This window comes from Pleurodeles waltl, chromosome 2_1, assembly GCF_031143425.1.
Source record: "Pleurodeles waltl isolate 20211129_DDA chromosome 2_1, aPleWal1.hap1.20221129, whole genome shotgun sequence".
Taxonomy (NCBI): domain Eukaryota; kingdom Metazoa; phylum Chordata; class Amphibia; order Caudata; family Salamandridae; genus Pleurodeles; species Pleurodeles waltl.
The window spans coordinates 674,794,740-674,813,479 of NC_090438.1; the positions used below are offsets into that span (position 1 = coordinate 674,794,740).

At 39.3% G+C, this 18,740-nt stretch overlaps 1 protein-coding gene across 3 annotated transcripts in view; it reads left to right on the forward strand.

The window, feature by feature from the left end:
- Positions 1-18,740, forward strand: part of PIEZO2 (piezo type mechanosensitive ion channel component 2) — a 1,085,167-nt gene that overhangs the window by 902,518 nt on the left and 163,909 nt on the right. For 2 of the 3 annotated variants that reach the window (XM_069216450.1, XM_069216460.1), the window contains 4 exons: positions 2,557-2,628; positions 8,228-8,331; positions 10,390-10,488; positions 14,813-14,933. In XM_069216450.1, the coding sequence (XP_069072551.1) occupies positions 2,557-2,628; positions 8,228-8,331; positions 10,390-10,488; positions 14,813-14,933 (396 nt within the window). The remainder of the gene's footprint in view (positions 1-2,556; positions 2,629-8,227; positions 8,332-10,389; positions 10,489-14,812; positions 14,934-18,740) is intronic. The other variant, XM_069216468.1, reaches the window with a different exon arrangement.

The following is an 18,740-nucleotide window of genomic DNA, read 5'->3' on the forward strand; positions in this document are numbered from 1 at the left end:
TTTGGCATCCTCAGCATCTGTATTTTAGTTATGAATAAGCTCATTCTTTGTATCATTTGGTGCCAGGAAGCTTTCCTATCGTAGTACATGCTACAAACATTCCTATCGTAGTACTTGTTACGAACACTCCTATCATAGTGCTTGCGAAGAATATTGTTGCCTGTTGGATACAAATTGTCACCTGTTGCAAATGGTACAAAATATATTGTTAGAGTATTAGTTCCACACCTCGCAGTGCCTAAATAACTTTACAGAGCATATGAAGGGGCTTTACTATGGACCTGTCAGACATTGGAACAGGTATGTCAGTCTGCATCATCAGCGTTGAAGAAACAATAATATTGTCCTCATTGTCAAAACTTTAAAGTGAAATCTCTTTGCCATATGTTTTTGATGCACCACATACTCCACATTCAGCCATATAACAGCTTGTTAAATCAATAATATGTACATAGCATAAGCAGTGTGGATGTATACATTTCTAAGGCACCCCAACATTTATCCCAAAGTGGAGTGTGGAGTTTGGAGTCATCCAAGACATGTCTTGTTGGCATAAGTGGTGTATTAAACAATAAGTAATTTTTTCATACATCAGGTTGATTTCAATGGCTTTCTCAAAATAGAATAATTCCCATGAGTCTGTTTGTTCCACAAGACCGTTCAACAGCTGGGATGAAACCACCCTTGCCAGAAACTTGCCTGAAACATCGGATTAGAAATTATTTTCCAAAAAATAAGAATCCGTCAAAATTTAATTGGGAGGGATTTTCCCAGCACCTTAGACAGAAGCCTTGAAATTACCCACTTAGAAGAGGTAGTTTATCTTTGAGGAAGCAAGTGAAAGCTTTGTTTGGAAATCCTAAAGTAAAATGGTGCCCAGGGGCAGTGCTTAATTTGAGCCAGTGGCTGTAGGTGGGGCCCACTGGTGCTCTTATCATGAGGACTGCCAGTCTGGCACTTTTTTCCTCTTCAGACTGTGGCCTAGTTCACGAGAGGGAAACACACAAAGAGGAAAGAAGGAGGACGAATTAAGCGGAAAACCCATAACACAGTTCCTCATATAATACCCATGTTAAGATATTCCCAGTTGCAACCATATATGGATGTGAATTCAACACAGAGCTGTGACTTTGCCTTTTGAGTTCCCTCATGTGCAAACTCCCTACTGCAGATAATTCTGACTATCACCCTATTAGCCCCTTCTTTCCCTGCAGGACCAAGATCCACTCACAAGAATACAATTGTGGACAGCAACATCATCAGTGAGTTCCTTTTGTACAATATGCGCTACTCATTTTTGTCCTATTTAAAAATGTACAATAAACATTTTAGCATCACCAGCCTCTTGCACTAAATATTGATAAGCCAAAGCTTAACTACTTAGTCTTTAGATAAGACTAGTGATGCACCTTGGGCCAAGATTCAGTCAAGTATATGACCTTGGCCCGAAGTTAGCCTATGAGGAATCTAGGCACAATTAAATCCACTTTGCCCACTAGTCTTGGATGCAGTGAGTTTATAACGTTTAAAGACAAAATATAATCTCTTGGAGCCTACAACCTGGCACCTCCTTTGTTATAATAACATTCTTTCACTTCAGGCTACCTTGACTCTACTTTTTAATTTCTATTTTATATTACAAGTTATGCTCTAGCATTACTCATTGCTTCAGCAGTCCAATAACTTTTTCTCTGTGATCATGCCATTAAATGTAAAACCATAAACCTGACTTGTTGCATATTTATCAAATAAATATGCACAATTGAAGGTGGACAAGGCCTGATATCAGTATATGAGAAGGTATGAAGTTTCAGGGGATATTTTCTTTCTCTGTAATAGCATAGTTTTGCTTTTGTTCACAAATGTCAACAGCTCAACAATGCTTCAGAATTCCTCTCTGGGCACTGTTTTCCCTGTGATCCACGCAGCACTGCCCCCCTTTCATTTGAACTTATTTGAATTTGAAAGATATTGGAATTCTACATTTGGAAAAATAACTTGCCATGAAAGGCGATAGCCTGCCACTTGACCTAATAAACAACATATGAGACCACACTTTGCCTCTTTTCCAAATGAAAAACCCAGCAATGACTTTAAAGATCAAGGGTGGGAGCATCTAAGGTGCAGAGACCTTTGACCTAATAGTTAAATGCCTGGTCATCTAGTATGTCAAAGTTTCCAGATAAGAGAATGGTTTGCTCACAGGAGTCCAGGTACAGGTGAATGATATATGAAAGTCAGACCTGGTCTGGTGCTGTATCCTTCCCAATCCATCCCTTTATCGATCGAAGTAGAATATCTCACTATGCTTGTTGGATGGCACAGCAAGGTATAACCAATGTGGGCAAGTGCACAGGGATGTATGTATGTGGTTTAGAGGCATTTTATGATACCCTGGATTATGACTTGTCATTTTTACCATCGTATATATTTTCCACTGAGTGTATCAGAATGATTTCCATTCCAATTTGGTCTCTTTGAGTTACATCTTGAAATGAGGTTTAACAAAAGTGTTTGTAATTTGAAAAATTAATGTTTGACCATATTTTGTTTTAGGAGAAGCAGAGAAAGAGAAAACCAAGGGCAAAAAAAAGCTGTGGTGGCGGCCATGGGTTGATCATGCTTCCAGTAGGTTTTCTCACTCATCTGTCAATTACGTGGATCTAATCCTTATATCCTTGACCAGAATTGAACCATCTCTGTGCCCTGTTTGTTTTTGCATGGTTTAACAGTTGTGACTCAATGAAGGGTCTGAGAACACAAGAAAAAGGTGTCAAACAAAACCTCCGGGGCCTGGTTTACTAATGTGCCCAAACTTGTGCAAACATCACATGACTTCTGATAACTGCACGGATGCACATTGTTGCCTTCAATAGATAGATACCTTCTGTGAGAACCACCCAAATATTTCCTTCAGCTCGGCTGTTTTTTTATGACAGTGAATAAGGGCCTTCCTTTCATAAAATTTGTGCACAAACATAAAAAAATATTTGCAGAATACTTTTTTGCATTTCAGCTTTTAGTATCCAGGTTAATCGAATCGCTATATGGAGTTTGTTTATTCTTATTATATAATCAATGACTGTAACTGTTGCCCATAGATTATGGTGTGGCGGCATACAGTTTGGTAATACAGTGCAATGTTGAGATAAATTTGCTCTGTTTAAGCAAGCAAAGAGCCATCCCCACTTTAAACAGCGTCTTATACACACACTCATGCATCATTAATTACCATTCTAGAGTTTTATCAATAATAATTTCTGGATAAAGTAAATTGTTGCTCTTTTTCTTTAAAATCCCTTTCTAATAGTTCGTGTCATTGACTGTGTTGGTCATACATTGCCCCTGTGCCTAGCTTCGGGTTGTGTAATACATAAAGACACTTTGTGCACTTAACGATTTGTTACAATACCTATACATTAAGTTCTATGCTGATCTTTGCAGGGCACACTGATATTTGTATCATCCGTGCAGTTATCCTACACCCTCTTTATAAGGCTCTCTGTTGAAAACTGTCAGCACTTTTTCTGTCATAAAGCTGAAGTAGGTTATTTCTAACATGTATTATGCTTAGAATGTGTTCTCCCTCTTAATAGCAGCACCTTGCTCCAGCCCTCAAAATGCTCGACTCCCAAGGGCGGCGTTCTAAAGAGGGTGTAGTCCATTAGGAAATGGGGCCTAGGGGGTTGATTTTTATGAGCTGTATACCGCACAGAATGAGAACATTCCTTGCATACTTGTTGGCAGTATGTGTGTCTCCCTCTTTATGGCCATCGCCATTACTGTGTAGCATTGAAACTGCTTGTAGATATATAGCCAAAGATCCATTCTTAATCATTAGGCTCTCAGGACATTTTCCCTTTGCCTTGATAAAATTAACCCAAGCAAAAGTGCTGATCAGTTATCATCAACAATAAACATTTTCTTGTATGGAAATATATTACCCATTGTCTTTATCATAAATAATTCTGACACAATTTTATCAGAGCACGCTTTAGAAACCCATTATATTTCTATTACAGTAGCATGCAGAAAAACGTATCGAATGTTGGTGGAGGTTTATTTTTTCACCCATGATTCCATGGCGATGTCTGTCAAAAAGAGTGGTCAGCTTTATCTTCCTGTAGTCACTAAGAACTATGAGGATAGAAAGGTGATATCTACTGCAGGACAGAAATATATCCTGTTCTGTGTGTTTTGCTATGGTCTCTTCACCCACCACAGTGGCTGATACTCACCAACTGAGGTCAGTCTGGGAATGCAGGACTGAGAAGTAGTGACACATAGGTTGACATTACTACCGGTCTCATTATTAGTGGACTGGAAAATAGACCACATTTTCTAGGATCCATTAACTTCGGGGGTGGCAAAAATCGGGTCCATTATGATTTGCATCTTGACTGTTCACTAAGAAATATGGAATTACCAGAGAAATTAGTAATTCTGGGTGTGATTCACCTAGTATTTCTCAATTTTCCCTTGACTTTCACAAGATTTCAGTTGTTTTCAGCACCTGAAATCTCCATATGAAAATAAAAATGTATAATTCCGCTGGGGCCAGTGGGTCAGTTACTAATGTTACCAGCCTTTTCAGAATTAAGAGGCTACACGTAATGAAGGTCTAATTGTGACTGGCATCTCTTCCCTACTATCTTGACCACTTCTGCTCTCTAATTAGAACACTGTTCCAATAATAAGTCTGAAATGTGAGTAGGGGGATTTTGCCCTATTGCTAGTCCTAGGTGCCACTTCGTTTTGGTTCCATGCCCTTTCATACTAACAGACGCATTTACGTTTGCAAGTCCAACAAGTCGGACAAGACTTCTGGGCAGGGAAGGGCCAGCAAAGGAAGTTTCTATTCCTCTCAAAGTCAAAGACTTAAATATTTATTACATAAAATGATACCAACACACTTTTGTTGAGCCTTGATGCTAAGCAAACATTTGCATTTTATTGGACTTATTGGCAGAGTCAATCATCTTGTGGAACAAACATCAGGTCCTGAAGATAGTGCGTGACACAATCGACTAAGCAGAACGTAGCTTGTGAAGTGCAAACTATGCTATCTATATGATGGCCCAAGTTGCACATCACCCACAAGGAAAATGACACCAGGTGCATGGATCTCTTTACAAAACTGCTTTTCTAAACCCTTGTAAAAGTCCCAAAGGGCACCCTTTCCCTAAAAGAGTAGTGTGAGGACTAACTGGAGTAGGCCACAGATTGCGCCTACCAGATGACTCCATGCCATGGGGAGGCTCCATATTGTCTGTCTAAAATTGTGATAGAAAATGTCATGAGTGAATTGAGATGATAAAGACCTCTTCTTCAAGAATGCACTGAATTGCTGAACAAACAGTAGGATCCAGAACCCGGTGTTGATATGAATTCATATGGTAGCTTTACAGCAGGGGTATCCCTATGTGTATTCTCCCTATAGTCTCCTCAGTACGCAAAAGCATCTTTTGCCCAATCCTAGCCGCAAAGCGACCATTTTTTGGGTCTCCCATATGCACCCAAATTCACAACCATTTAATGGGGGACATTGCTGTGTTGCCAGAGTGAACGTAAAGGGAGAAGGCCATTGAAACAGGATCCTCTTATGAGATTCAGAGTGGATTCCATAAAGTTGCAAGATATATCTGAAGACTTTATATGGTCATGATTGTTTCCTTCTACATCCTGCATGTTATTGTAAAAGAAGCGACTGGCTGATTCTATGGTAAGAAACATCTGCTTAGGAAGATGTAGCATTTAAGTGTGCCATGTGCTGATTTTTTTTAGTCTGAGCCATTGCGATGGTATCTTTCACTTTGTTAACCTTGAATAATCTTCTTTTGTCACTTTTTGTGTCCAATTTCTTATATACAGAGGCTAGGCCCGTAACAGTCCAGCTTTATCCATTGATTACTGAATGACTCTATAGAATTAAGCAGTCTTTTGAATGTAATTCCCTTAGTGCATAAAATAATGCTAATTGAAAAAATAGAGAAATACTACCATACAAGACACAACTGTCATAGGCAGGTGTTTTCATTCTGTGTGAGTATTTGAAATTCTGAATTTCATATGCAGCACCAAATGCACTATCTTATCCATTCTATCACGTCACAAGCAAACTGTGCCTACAGTTCCATTCTAAAGGGTGCTGTGGTACTTTCGATAGACCTATCATTTTTCAAAACCTAAGTAGGAGATGATGGGTTTCATTTTATTTACTATTCATATGTATGAACATTGATTATTTTTCTGTGATTTTCAAAAAAATGTTTTTGGAGATATCAGATCAAGTCTCTTCTGGGACCCCATTCACTGAGGATGAATATTTAATAACAAGTAGTGCCAAGAATCTGCAATTGCACTATCATCTTTAGTGAATTGGGCCCTCTCTCCATGTGCATAATCAGGAAGCAAAATCCCTAACGCTGTGGGGCCTTATATGTGACTAGTGATTAATTTGTGTGTAAAGGAACACCATGTAAAAGGGCTTTGCCTTTGATGGTGTTCCTCAGACATTTCACCCTCATTATGACAATCTTCTTGGACAGCGGGCATTTTAGAAAAACAACTAGGTGTGCACTGTTCTAAATCCTTTAACTGTGCAATAATGTAGGACTTTGTGTTCTGTGACATGTAGTAGTGTTGCTTTGTATAGTAGATAACATACTTTATATAGTATATGATGTATATATGCTAGCTCTGGCAACATTTAGATCCATAATTAGTGAGGATCTTTCTTGCTCTCTACTGATGTTTGCAAACACAAGTGCATTATTGCTATTCAATCATACTTTTTCACTTAATCACTGTCACAGTGGCGCTACAAATGTTGTTAATTCAATACATTACAAATATTCAAGTTAATTTTACTCCAGAGTCAGAGACATATGAAATTTCCATAGTGACATCTAAATCAACCCCCTTGTCAAAGAGTATGTACTTTAAAGTACCTTCTGCTTTCATTCTTTATTGTAATTTGAAACTGGCTGTTAACTCTTGATCAATGATCATTTTTATTGAACACAGTCATTGGAGTTTTCCAGATATTCTTCATACATACTGCCACCTATTCTTGGTTTACCTCACAAAATTAAAGACATGATGATTTTGTGATAAAATATGATAATATTCAGACTAAATCAACTAGACCATCCCAAAAGAAAGTATGATTGAATTGTGCAGGAGCTATTGCTAATTTCATGGTCTTATAATGAGGGTTAAATGTTGAATTCTTTGAAAGAATATCAGTATCGCTCCCTTTTAGTATTTTATGTTTCTGTGTTCATTTCTGCAACTCTTCAAGCTTTCAATGAAGCATTACTTCAACAGCCTTTAATGCTGGGCAAAGTAATGTATCAATCTACTTTTCCTCTATTGCTCCTTATACCCTTTTGACTTTTCATTTTGTCTGTTCTTCAGTCACTGAGGCCGATTACTTTGTTAGAACAATTATACAATTTTCTGTTCAAGGATATAAGGCAGAGTTCATCGTCTGCATACTAATTTGTGGAGGATTGGGGGCCCTACTCAATTCACTCACGCAAATTTGAAACATTTCTGAGCAGATTGCAGCCCACCTTTTGTGTGTTCCTTCCAGTTACACAACAGTATATTGTATTAATAATGAAGTCATCTTATCCAGATGACATTTTACAGTGGTGAAATAGTCACATCTTCTAGCTGATCATTAGGCAACACAACCTCTTTCATGTATTCAGTGACTCATATCTCTTAAAGCACAACATTTTTAGGCCAATTGCAGAGTATTATTTATTTCTGCTGCACCTTTGTGCTTCTGAACACACACTTCACTTCCAAGACATCACTTTTTTCATTCATGTAACATTAGTTTTGTCTGATTTAATGTCTTATATGGCAAAAGGTCTCCGGTCACTAGTATTAAAAATTGTACATTAACTGCGTACAATTAAAAAAGATACAATTAATAGTTAACATTCTGCTACACATTACACTCACACCTCTATGTTTCTAATTCATTATCTTTTCATCTTCTTGTGCTATTTTCTTTAAGTTCATTCTTGAAAGATGGTACTTTCTGTACTTGTTACTATCTGGATTGCAGTTCACATCTTGTCAATGGGTTTCTTTGACATCAACTGTCACTCACACCTTTCATTAGTGCAGTTTACTGCTTAGGTACCTGTTGGGGAGCATAGGAAACAAAAAAGTTACTTCAAGAAATAAGCAAATATTTTGTCTCACTTAGTGGTCAGAAGTGGCGATTATTATTTATTTGAGACGGACAGTGAAGAAGAGGAGGATGATGAGAAGAAAGATGAAGATGACCCTCGGAGGAAGTCTGCTTTCCAGGTACAGTCGCTTTTGAGTATAGTTCAGTTTGTGTTGGTGCTGTACCGACACGGTTTGCTGAAAGACTGCAAACTGTTGTGTTCGCGTTTGTACCATTTTGTTCAATTAGGCATGCTTCTCTCTACCATTCAACAGTACATGAGGTGACTGAGATTAAGAAGGAAATGCCATTGCTTACTGCCTGCAATGCTGCTTGTTTAGGCATTGCTTAGCTTCCTTCACTTGCTACAAACAGGTAAAACTAAAAGCAAAAATAAAGCTTTCTTCTGAACTTTATTTTTTCTATGTTGCAAAAAAAAAGCAAGTGAAAGGGACATTTTTATTTGGCATTGCTTTATTCTGCCTGGTCAGTTTTACATTGTAATTGTTTTCATTGTTAATTGTATGCCGAATGGGATCTACCCAAATACTTCAACATGTCCTTTGAAGCAGGTCACGCACACCACATTGGAGATATGTGCATACATGGGTGCATCCATATGTGCTTGTGTGTTTGTGTGTGTGTGTGTGGGTTTGGATTGGGGTCTATATGTCCAGTAGTCATATCTATCTGCCAATCATAAAACTGTGAATTTGACATGCAGCCAATATCCTCTTTATACATATATACATTCCATAGTAAATAAGTTTGAGTTAGATTTAGAAGAGTTGGAGTTTGAGTCTCGTCAAGCAGTGGCCCTGAATACTCATTGGATAATTTACCTGTGGTAGGTTCTGCAGTTAACCAACTTACCATGGAGAAATGCAAATATATGAAGCATTGAAGCCAAGAGTACTCTGGCTGTGTTTACAAAGATAATCCAAACTTCATATTGATTGCGTGTAGTGTAGATGATTTTATTTAGTCAAACCATGTTGTATAATTATACTCCAGGTAAGTTCTGCTGTCGTGTTTCAGTCAGGCTTTTTCTCTACTGCATTATCAGAACAGCCGCATTATCAGAATACTCAAAAGCAGTATGTATAAAGATGTTGTCTGTTTTTAAGGGACTGGTGTTTAATGTATGAGCTCAGTAACTTTCTGGTCATATAGTTCAGATTAGCTATTCTGGTTTACCTTTTCATCTTTAGGAATATGTAAAGAATATTTGTCTGTACTAGTGCAATGCTCTGCAATTGAATTTCAGGATTAGGTAAATGCCGTTTGCATTACATCTTTTGTTGTAATGGAAGGATCACACTGGACAAATGTCAACCAACCACTCATTTGTACATGGAAGGTGGCCAGAAAGTAAGACATTGATGGATGCACTGCGGTTCCTCTTGCAGGAAGCTATTGGTCTCTCACTGTGGAAAAGATGCCAGACCACTTTGCTTAGAACTACTACCCTCTCACCTGTCCACTCAAGAAATACCACTGCTATTATATAAGTTGTACTCTTAAGGGTCCCATAGAATAAATAATGTAAAGCTATTGATTTGTATTAACTATTCTTTCCCTGTGGGTGTAGACTGATGTGAATGTGAGTTAGAAACATCAATTGGCTTGTTACCGTAAGTGCTAGATACTTGGTTTAGTGGATGTGCAGTACGCTAATGCACTGTAAATCAATGAATGTGAATGGATACAAATGGAACATGCATGCTAAATGTTTCAGCTAAACATGAACAACTTCCAGAAGTTTGTCATGCCACACAAACTAATAAGACGAAGGCCTACAATAGATTTACTAAATATTTATTGTAGTTTCTGCTAACAACTGCCTTGTTAATTGTTAGTGCTCTGCTAAGAAGCATCCATGTTTATAGAAGTTAATGCATTTTCTTGGAATTGTTTCACAGCGTTTACATTTATTGACCTGGAGATAATGTTTGGACAATCTCCAATTGATTTGTCATGTCTGAGACAATGCAGAGTTTTTTCCACTCCGATGTGTCTCTTGTTCAATCGTTATCACATTTCAAGCTTACAGTAAAGCACACTTGTGTCTTTTATTGGTTTCCAATAAATGTAAATCTGTCTGTTCTAATCACAAGCTATAGCAGTCAAGCAGAGTTGCCTATAGCCATCATTTGTATATATTCCACTAACACCTCTTGCTTTATCCTTCTTTATAGAGAGCTATTGGAAAGTTTGCTTCAGCCCTAATAGCCTTGCCAAAATCTATCATTAAACTGCCCAAAACTATTCTACAGTACTTGATCAGAGCTGGAAAGGTATTTCCATCATTTTACTCATATGTGTAGTGTGACCTACCCCCTTTGTAGTATTTTAGAAAGTTGGCCTCCTTCCCATTGCTTTCATCCTCTGCATTTTCTCTTTATCTGAGAGGAAAAATGAGTTTCATAAAAATAAAAAAATAAAAAAAATAAAGAAAAAAAGTTGGATCAGGGAGCTGGAAATCAAAATTTATGTTCTGCAGATCAATACTTTCTAATAATGACTTCTCGCAAGGAAACCTCTGATAAGTGGAAATGCAGATTTTGTCTTGTGTCCCATTGACATTAATGTCTTTCCTGTGTGAAAAGGTTCATATCAAGCTGCATGTGTTCCTAGACCGTCCAATAAAAACGGTGAGATATACTTCAGTTGCTGTGAACATGAGTAGTTAAGGCTTCCACTAATTTCTGTGGCTAGTGGAAACTGTTGGCATGCCTTCTACTACAGCAATACCTCTTCTATTTACCTTAACAAAGAATCATGTGGTCTCTGGTGATCTCTCTCAGGAAGCTGCTCTAGTAAAATTGAATTCTCTTTATACAACACATAAAAATGTCTTTTGTAAATGTTTTTTGTATCAGATGTTGACTTCCTTTTAGACATCGTGTAGAGTTTTCTGGTCTTACCTCATGGTGTCAATTCCTCCTGGTAGTGCAGAGTGTGCTTTAAAATGCATTTATCCTATGCCAGTGCTACACTGAAGATAAATCAAAGTAAGTCGTTGCAATAACATCCAACACTGTTGCCATCAAAAGGTTTTGAATGATGATGTCACACATTAACCAGAATGCACTTGACAAAACAGTTTTACTATTTGGATTTGTTCTCTCAGTTTCTCTTCTCATATTCTCTTTCACACACATCGGCTACTCTCCCAAAATTATTTTGTTCCCATCCAGCAGTTACACTCATCAACTATGCACATTATAATGATGCATTAAACTTCTCACAATAACACACAATATCCTGGTGTGAGCTCTCTCTCACTGTTTATCACATTAGGCTGCTGTGTTCTACCGCTTACCGCCCATGTTCGTACAGAATCCTGTTGCACTTCTCATTGCATTGTTTCACACAATATTGTGTTGACTGTAATATTCTGATGTAATTTACCACTCACAGTCCTCTACAATTTTCTAATTCACTTCAACTTCTCCCAATTGCTAACAAAATCAAGGTGTATGCTACTGTCAAGGATTTTCCAAAACTCCTAAATAACGGTACCCCTGGCAGTGCCAAATAATATCCTGACTCAAACGAACATAGTTTAGTACATTCTTCAGGTATACTCTACATTTTATAGTTTCCCTCAATATCCTGTCACATGCTACCACTCATGACCTATGCAATATGCTTATTTAATTTACCTCTCATGACTGATGTACCCTATAACTAATTTACTAACCTCTCCAAGTGAACCCTTCAAGGTTTCAGATTATATATTGATGCAATTGACCTCTTACAGGTTTACACAATACCTTTAACAACTTGACCCGTAATTAATTTGCACGGTATCTTGATGCATTTTACCTCACAGTGTTTCACAGAATATCCTTGTGTTTTCTCACTCTCAAATTCTCACAAGCTCCTCGTTCCCTTCATCTCCTATTACAAGACATAAAATGAAATGTTAACACTCCGTGGCATTGTGCTACACGTAACCTTGAAGTGAGATTCGTCTACCCTTTCCCTAGAGAGCCATGCATTTGCATTTTAAAAAGGTGGAGCACTGAAAAAAGTTAAATGCTCACAACTAAAAGCAGTTTCAGTTGTCTATTGAATTAATCATTCCAGCAATTAATTGCACTTAACTGCACAAAATTCACGACACCAAGGTCCCCTAGACTACAAAGAGAAACTATTAAAAAAAAAGTCAAAGCCAAAGGTTCATCAAAATGTGTAAGTGTATTTCAAAGTTGTTGCCATGGACACAAATAATTTATTTTTCATACGTGCATTTAGTAATGTCTTTGGCAGCCATTAGAAGTGCATGTGACCTTCAAAGAATAGTATCTTGTGGGCATGAAATTCGTTTTATTTAACTGAGCATTCAATCAGTAGTCATTTAAACTCATGAAAGACAGTCATTTTCTAATATAGCTATAATTTTCAGCTATTCTTGTGGGACACCAAGGGCATATTTACTTACATTTCACATAACGTAGGGCAGCAAGATTTTATTTTACACTGCATTGAATGAGAGAGAGACAGCAGAAATGCACTATATCTACTAAGACATGGTGAATTTCTGGTGTTTCCTAGTGCTGGTGAACTGAATGCAGCCTAGCATCAACGCAGGCAGGCGCCCTTGCATTATGCAAGTGTCAGAGTTACAGCCAGGATTGTTTTTGTGCAGGAAGGGACACCTCCATGCACAAAAAAAACCTTAGAGGCAGATTAGTCTTTTATGTGTGCTGCAGGATACCACACTTTTAGAAAGTGCAAGTAACGAGGAGCAATAAGGACATTTCTCCTCCTTACACATGCTTCAAGGAGGCATAGCTTTTTGATGCTTTGCCAGGTTTACTAGCTTTGGTAAATCTGGGAATGTGCCAAAATCCATGGATAGATGAATGGGAACGTCCATACTCCACCCAGGGAATACCCTCCCAACACAAGGTAGCACAAGGCAGTGCCATGGGCTGTGCTGTCTTACTTTGTATTTACTAAGGCATGCAAAGCCACACAAAGTGGCTTTGCATGGCTTATTAAATCCCAAAAATAATTTTGTGTCAGGGCTGTGCTGCAAACGTGATGCAACCCCTAAGCAAAATCTCAGTAAAACTGCCCCTCAATGTTTAACTTATGTCCCTTTGATTACTTCCCTGCAGTATGCTGCATGACATACTAGCTTCACATTGATCTGTAGTTATGGCAATGCCGTGCACATGCAGGACATCATCCATTGGCAAATGGAGCAAATTAGTTTTCCACCAATGATGCTAGTTTCGGAAACAGGAGTGTAGCAAGGAGGGTTGGACCAAATGTGGGGTCAGCAACAACTTTGGAAAATCTCTTTTCCCTTGCCACCGTTATTTGAAGAGCAAACAGAATGAGTGAAAAATCACAAAGGTCAAATATTTGCCCAGTGAAACATTTACTGAACCATTGGTCTAATTATCGTGCTTAATTGTGGCACCCATACCTTAGTACCTGCGAAATGTGTCGGTTTAGCACTGGCAGTGTGTCTGCACAGAGATAAATAACGAACATAGCACGCACCACTAACCCAACATGCCGCCACAAAAGTGCTACTGAGAAGGAGGATTCACAAATGTAAATATGAGGGCGAAACAAATCCCCAGGTGTCCCCAAAGCACTTCATTAATGTGAGATAACAATACGCAATAGTTCTTTTTGTCCTTAAAGTCAAGGTTCACTGTAGACAATTGCTTTGGCAAAAAATAGTGCCCACTAACTAATGAAAAAATACCAATAGCCGAACCTTACCACCTGCCAGGAATCTGCCAGCATTCCCGGGACCCAGGTGTGTTTATGCCTTGGTGTATACCGCTGTTGTTCAAATGCATGTATTTGTGCTTATGTCATTGGCCGCTATACCTGCATGCTACTGTTATTTACCTTTTTATCCCCCCCAACCATTCGTTTGTCTTTAACGCTTAAATGATTTTCATTTTTGACAAAAATGAAAATCACACGAAACAAAAGTGCAACATCTTTTGTCTTTTATTGATGTTTAAAATGAATTAATGAAGTGTTTCTTCGTCAGTGAGCATTGCTAATAAATATCTGATTACTATTGTCTCTCAAGAAATCTTTCGCCCTAATTTGGAGAGCTGCTTCTTAACTGTAGTTGGGAAGGACAAGGACAGGCCCAAGCCACCTGCGGTGTCAAAAGTAACCGCCGAGAAAGGAGCACCTACTTCCGGACAGTTGAGCTGTCCAGGTTGTGTCGGTCATTTTGGGAGAGGCAGACTGTTTTTTTATTGACGTCTGCGGAAGTAGATGTGAGAACGTGTTGACTCCAATAATTTCTTCAGTTCAAGTGATTCCAAGCAGCTTTTTGCTTTGTTTTGGGGCAGGGTGGATATTGATACTCTGCTTTTCCCCAAATGCTTTCGCAAGTTAAATGAAGTAGTGCAGGTAAAAATAGCACCTGCCAGTGGGTAAGTGAATAGTTTAGTTTCAATTGCACATATATAGCGCTTACAACCCAAGACAAGGCTCTTTTTGGTATGTCTGCTCATGTTTATGGTTAGGATTGTTTATCTCGTTCACTTCTCCGCTGGAGATTCATTTTCAGTCATTCCAAATACATGTAATACAAAAAGCAAAAAATAAAGGGTTTGTTTCCTCCAGTTTGTTTATCAGGCGTGGATAACGGATCCCAAGACTGCTCTCAGACAAAGGAACAAAGAGACAAGCACTTCCAGCAATCAAGAGAAAGATAAGGAAAACGGACGGAAGGGGCCAGGTGAAGGTAGGTAATAACTGTGCTGATAAAGAAGCCTGTTAAGATACAAGGGGCATATTTATCATCATATCAGCTGACTAGCAGGTCACCTTGCTACGCTGCATGATAGGGAAAAGGCAGCCACCCAAAGTGGCCTTGCCTGGCTTGATAGATTTTTTAAAGAGTTGTGTCACTCTGGCACAACGTCGTGTGGTGCAAGAGCAACGCAAATCTTTGATAAACATGTCCCTAAATCTGTATGTTAACGATTTGTGGGCGTGAATTTGTTCTTTCCATTAAACAAGCATCCAAATTCAGTGTCTGTTTTGTATGCAGACAAATGAAAATCATATTCTCTTAAGTAAGGTCTGATATTAGAATGCATTTGTACTTCACTAAATCAAAATAATGGTTTAATGCTCATGGTGCAGAGACTTGTTGCTGCAGGGAACATCTATGAAGTGCACTTGAGCAAATCTGAATTCAAATTGCATAGGAACACCACACAAGGGTTTACTCATCTCCGGATTTGATACAACTGTTTTACAATGGAGCAAAGATGACTGGTGTAAAACGAAGGAAATGCTTTCCTGGCACCGTCATGACCCAGAAGGACAGTGTATGGCAAGGGAAAGAGAGCCAGTAAGCCGCTGCTCACTAAACGATTATCACATAGAGGGACATAGTGTGGTCTGGAATCTGGACCCTGGTTGACAGAATGAGCAGAAAAACAGGTTTCACCAACATGTGGCATCAAAATATGTACTGCTATCCATAAAAACTTTGCACTTGGATATTGTGCAAAAGGCCTTTTGCAGCTGCAGTATGGTTAAGGTTAGGCAGTTCTAGCTTGTCATCTGGTAGTTCCACTGAATTAGTGGGGTGTTGCAATCGAGAGTCACACTCTTTTACAAGCCCAAGTGCTGATACAGTACTAAAAGTAGTCAAGGTTGCTAATCTTAACAGGGATGCATTTTCATATAGCATCAAGGCTTCGGGGACTTAGGGGTGTTGTAGTGATCTAAGAAAAAATATCGGAAAAAGAGGGATAGGGTTTCCTGTGGTGGATGTCAAAATATGGGTCAATTGATCTACTAAATGTCGAGTGTACAATGCTGCAAAGAAAGTTCTTGAAAGTATCCACAAGTAAGGCAGTATTCTTTAAGATTAATGTAGAAATTGGGCTGTTGGATGAGTAGGGCGTTAACCCTGTTCAAACAACACCCACAATCACTGTCAGAGTAAACCACTAAAGTCACTAAATTAACCTGTATTTAACACTATGATAGCTTGGCACAAAAGCAGCCAGGCCTAACCTAGAGGCAATGTGTAGAGTATGTAAGCAGCATCCAAACTGTAATAAATTGAAAACACAACACAAGAAAAATCCCACTCCAATTTAGCAAAATAGAGTATTTTTTAATTAATTTTATTAAATTATTTGACAGCAAAATGCCAACAACTCAATCAGTAGAATCTGTGTTATTAATTTTAAAATTTTAAGGTAAAAACTAGCACCTAAAAAATCAAAGCGCCATCTGCGGACATCTAGTCATGCAAGATTGAGTCAAAGAAGAAGAACATGTGCAACTGTGTTGGAGTGCCCGTCGAATACAAGGATTGGGTTGGGCCTGGTCGGTGCTCACCTTCAAACTTAGAAGTAATGTCAAGAAAAAGGGCCTGAGAGAGTAGACGTTCAGCAGGGCATGGCTGCAGAAGGTGTCCATTTTCATTGTGGAGATGCTGGACAAAGTCACAGTAAAGGTTTCTGTGTTCAGACATTTTTGGAAGTTGAAAATCTACAACAGGAATAGGCTGCAAGCTGTAGCCAATGAGGGCTCCACAAGGCTGGATACCCCTTTTGTGGAGTACCACTAACAAGATTTGCTGCTGCACAGAAGAATGTAGTGGGAGCTGCCACAAAGTCAGGCTGACTGTTGATGCACAGTTGGTGGATTAACGGGCAGGTAGGTCCCAGTCTCCACTCGGTTCTCAAAGCACGCTTTAGCCAAGGTTTGCATTTTGGCTACCCTGGCACATTTAGCACCAGTTTCAAGGGTCCAGGACTGGAAAGACACCACTTTGAGGGTTATTACTCACTCAGGCTAAGTTCAGGTATGGTTTCAAGGTGGTTGGAGCCCTTTCTATCACTGAGGCTCTTATCTGGAGGCCAGCCAATTAGCTTTCGAGGTCACTCTGGTAGTCCTGCATTCAAGGGGTAGTACAGGGCTCAGGCAGCGGGGCAGGCCTCTGAGGCATGTTTCAGACAGTAGAGCAGGTCTTCTAGGTGCAGTAAAGCAGTCTTCTGAAGTACACAGCTGGCCAAAGTAGCAGGCAGTCCTCTAGGAGTCCGTACACAGGTCCAGAAAGTGAACTGAAGAGAGCATCTGGGGATCCTAAGTTTATACCTGGTGCCTCCTTTGAAGTTGGAAACGTTTCTAGAGACCTTTTTTAAAGTGCTTGAAGTTTCCCGCCTCCCAGGCCTGGCTCAAGACTGACTACAGAAACAGTGAGGTAGTTTAAAGTGCTTTATGTAAAGGCAAGGCACAGCCTATTCAGTTGCAGGTGAGATTGTGCCCCTCCTGCCAGTGATGGCCCACCCTGGCACATCTAATCCCTCTATGGCGCAGCAGCCTAGGAAGACTACACAAAGTCCGACTTCCAACTACACCCAGTCATGTGCCCCAGGAACAGGCTGCAAGCACCTAATAGCTAGAGTAGGAAAATTACAACTTTCTAAAAGGGTCATTTTCAAATTTTGACTTAACATTTGGCTTTACTGTTAAAGATTATTTTAAATTGCAATTTCTTAGACATCAAATGTGAATTTCCTACCTGCTCCTAATCAAAAGTTATTACTTATTGAATGTAATAAGGCAACCCAATGCTATTCTGTGGGAGAGGTAGGCCTCACAGTAGTGGAAAACACATTTAAACAAATTTAGGAATTTTTGATTAAAATGGAAAAATGAAATGTCAAACATTTTAATTACAGAGCCCTATGGACTGCCTAGGACCTAATGTAGGGATGCCATATATAACAAGAGTGGAGTCTGAGGCTTGGCAAGGGGATTGTTTTGCCAAGTCAAATTGGCTGTTTAAAAACTTTTAGCAGGCTATAATGACAGCCTGAGACATGTATTAAGGAGCTACTTAAATGGGTGGCACAATAAGTGCTACAGGCTCATTAGTAGTATTTCATTTACCAGCCCTTGATATTTGGTATACCACTTTACTAGAGACCTATAAGTAAATTAAATATGCCAGTCAAGTATTAGCCAATTTTACAATGCTTTAGGGAGTGAGCAGATGCACTGGTTGGCAGTGGTAAAGTGCACAGTCCTAAGGCCAGCAAAAATGCATTCATAAAAATAAGAAGGTGACAGCAAAAAGTTTGGAGGAAGACTACCCTAAGGAGGACAGGTCTAACATGTGCTCCCCCAGCTGAAAGTGGGGGGAACTACCTAACTCCTGGGAGAGGTGGAAAAGCCAGTAGAGACCATCTGCATTGGAGTGGGCTGACGTAGGACGGTGTTCCAATGTGAAGTTTATTCCATATAGGGAGATGGACTGCCTCAACAGTTTAGATTCTCACCCCTCATCTACTTGGGCCTTGTGAGGGGTCTGTGGTATGTCTGTACCTGGAAGTGAGTACCAATCACATATGGTCTCAGCTTCTTCAGTGCCCAGACCACAACAAAGCCTTCCCGCTCAATAGCGTTCTACCTCTGTTACCTGGGAAGCAGCCTCCAACTAATGAAGGCCACAGGTTGGTGCAAGCCCTCATCATTTATCTGTGATAGCACTGCCCCTAAGCTATGCTGTGAGGCATTC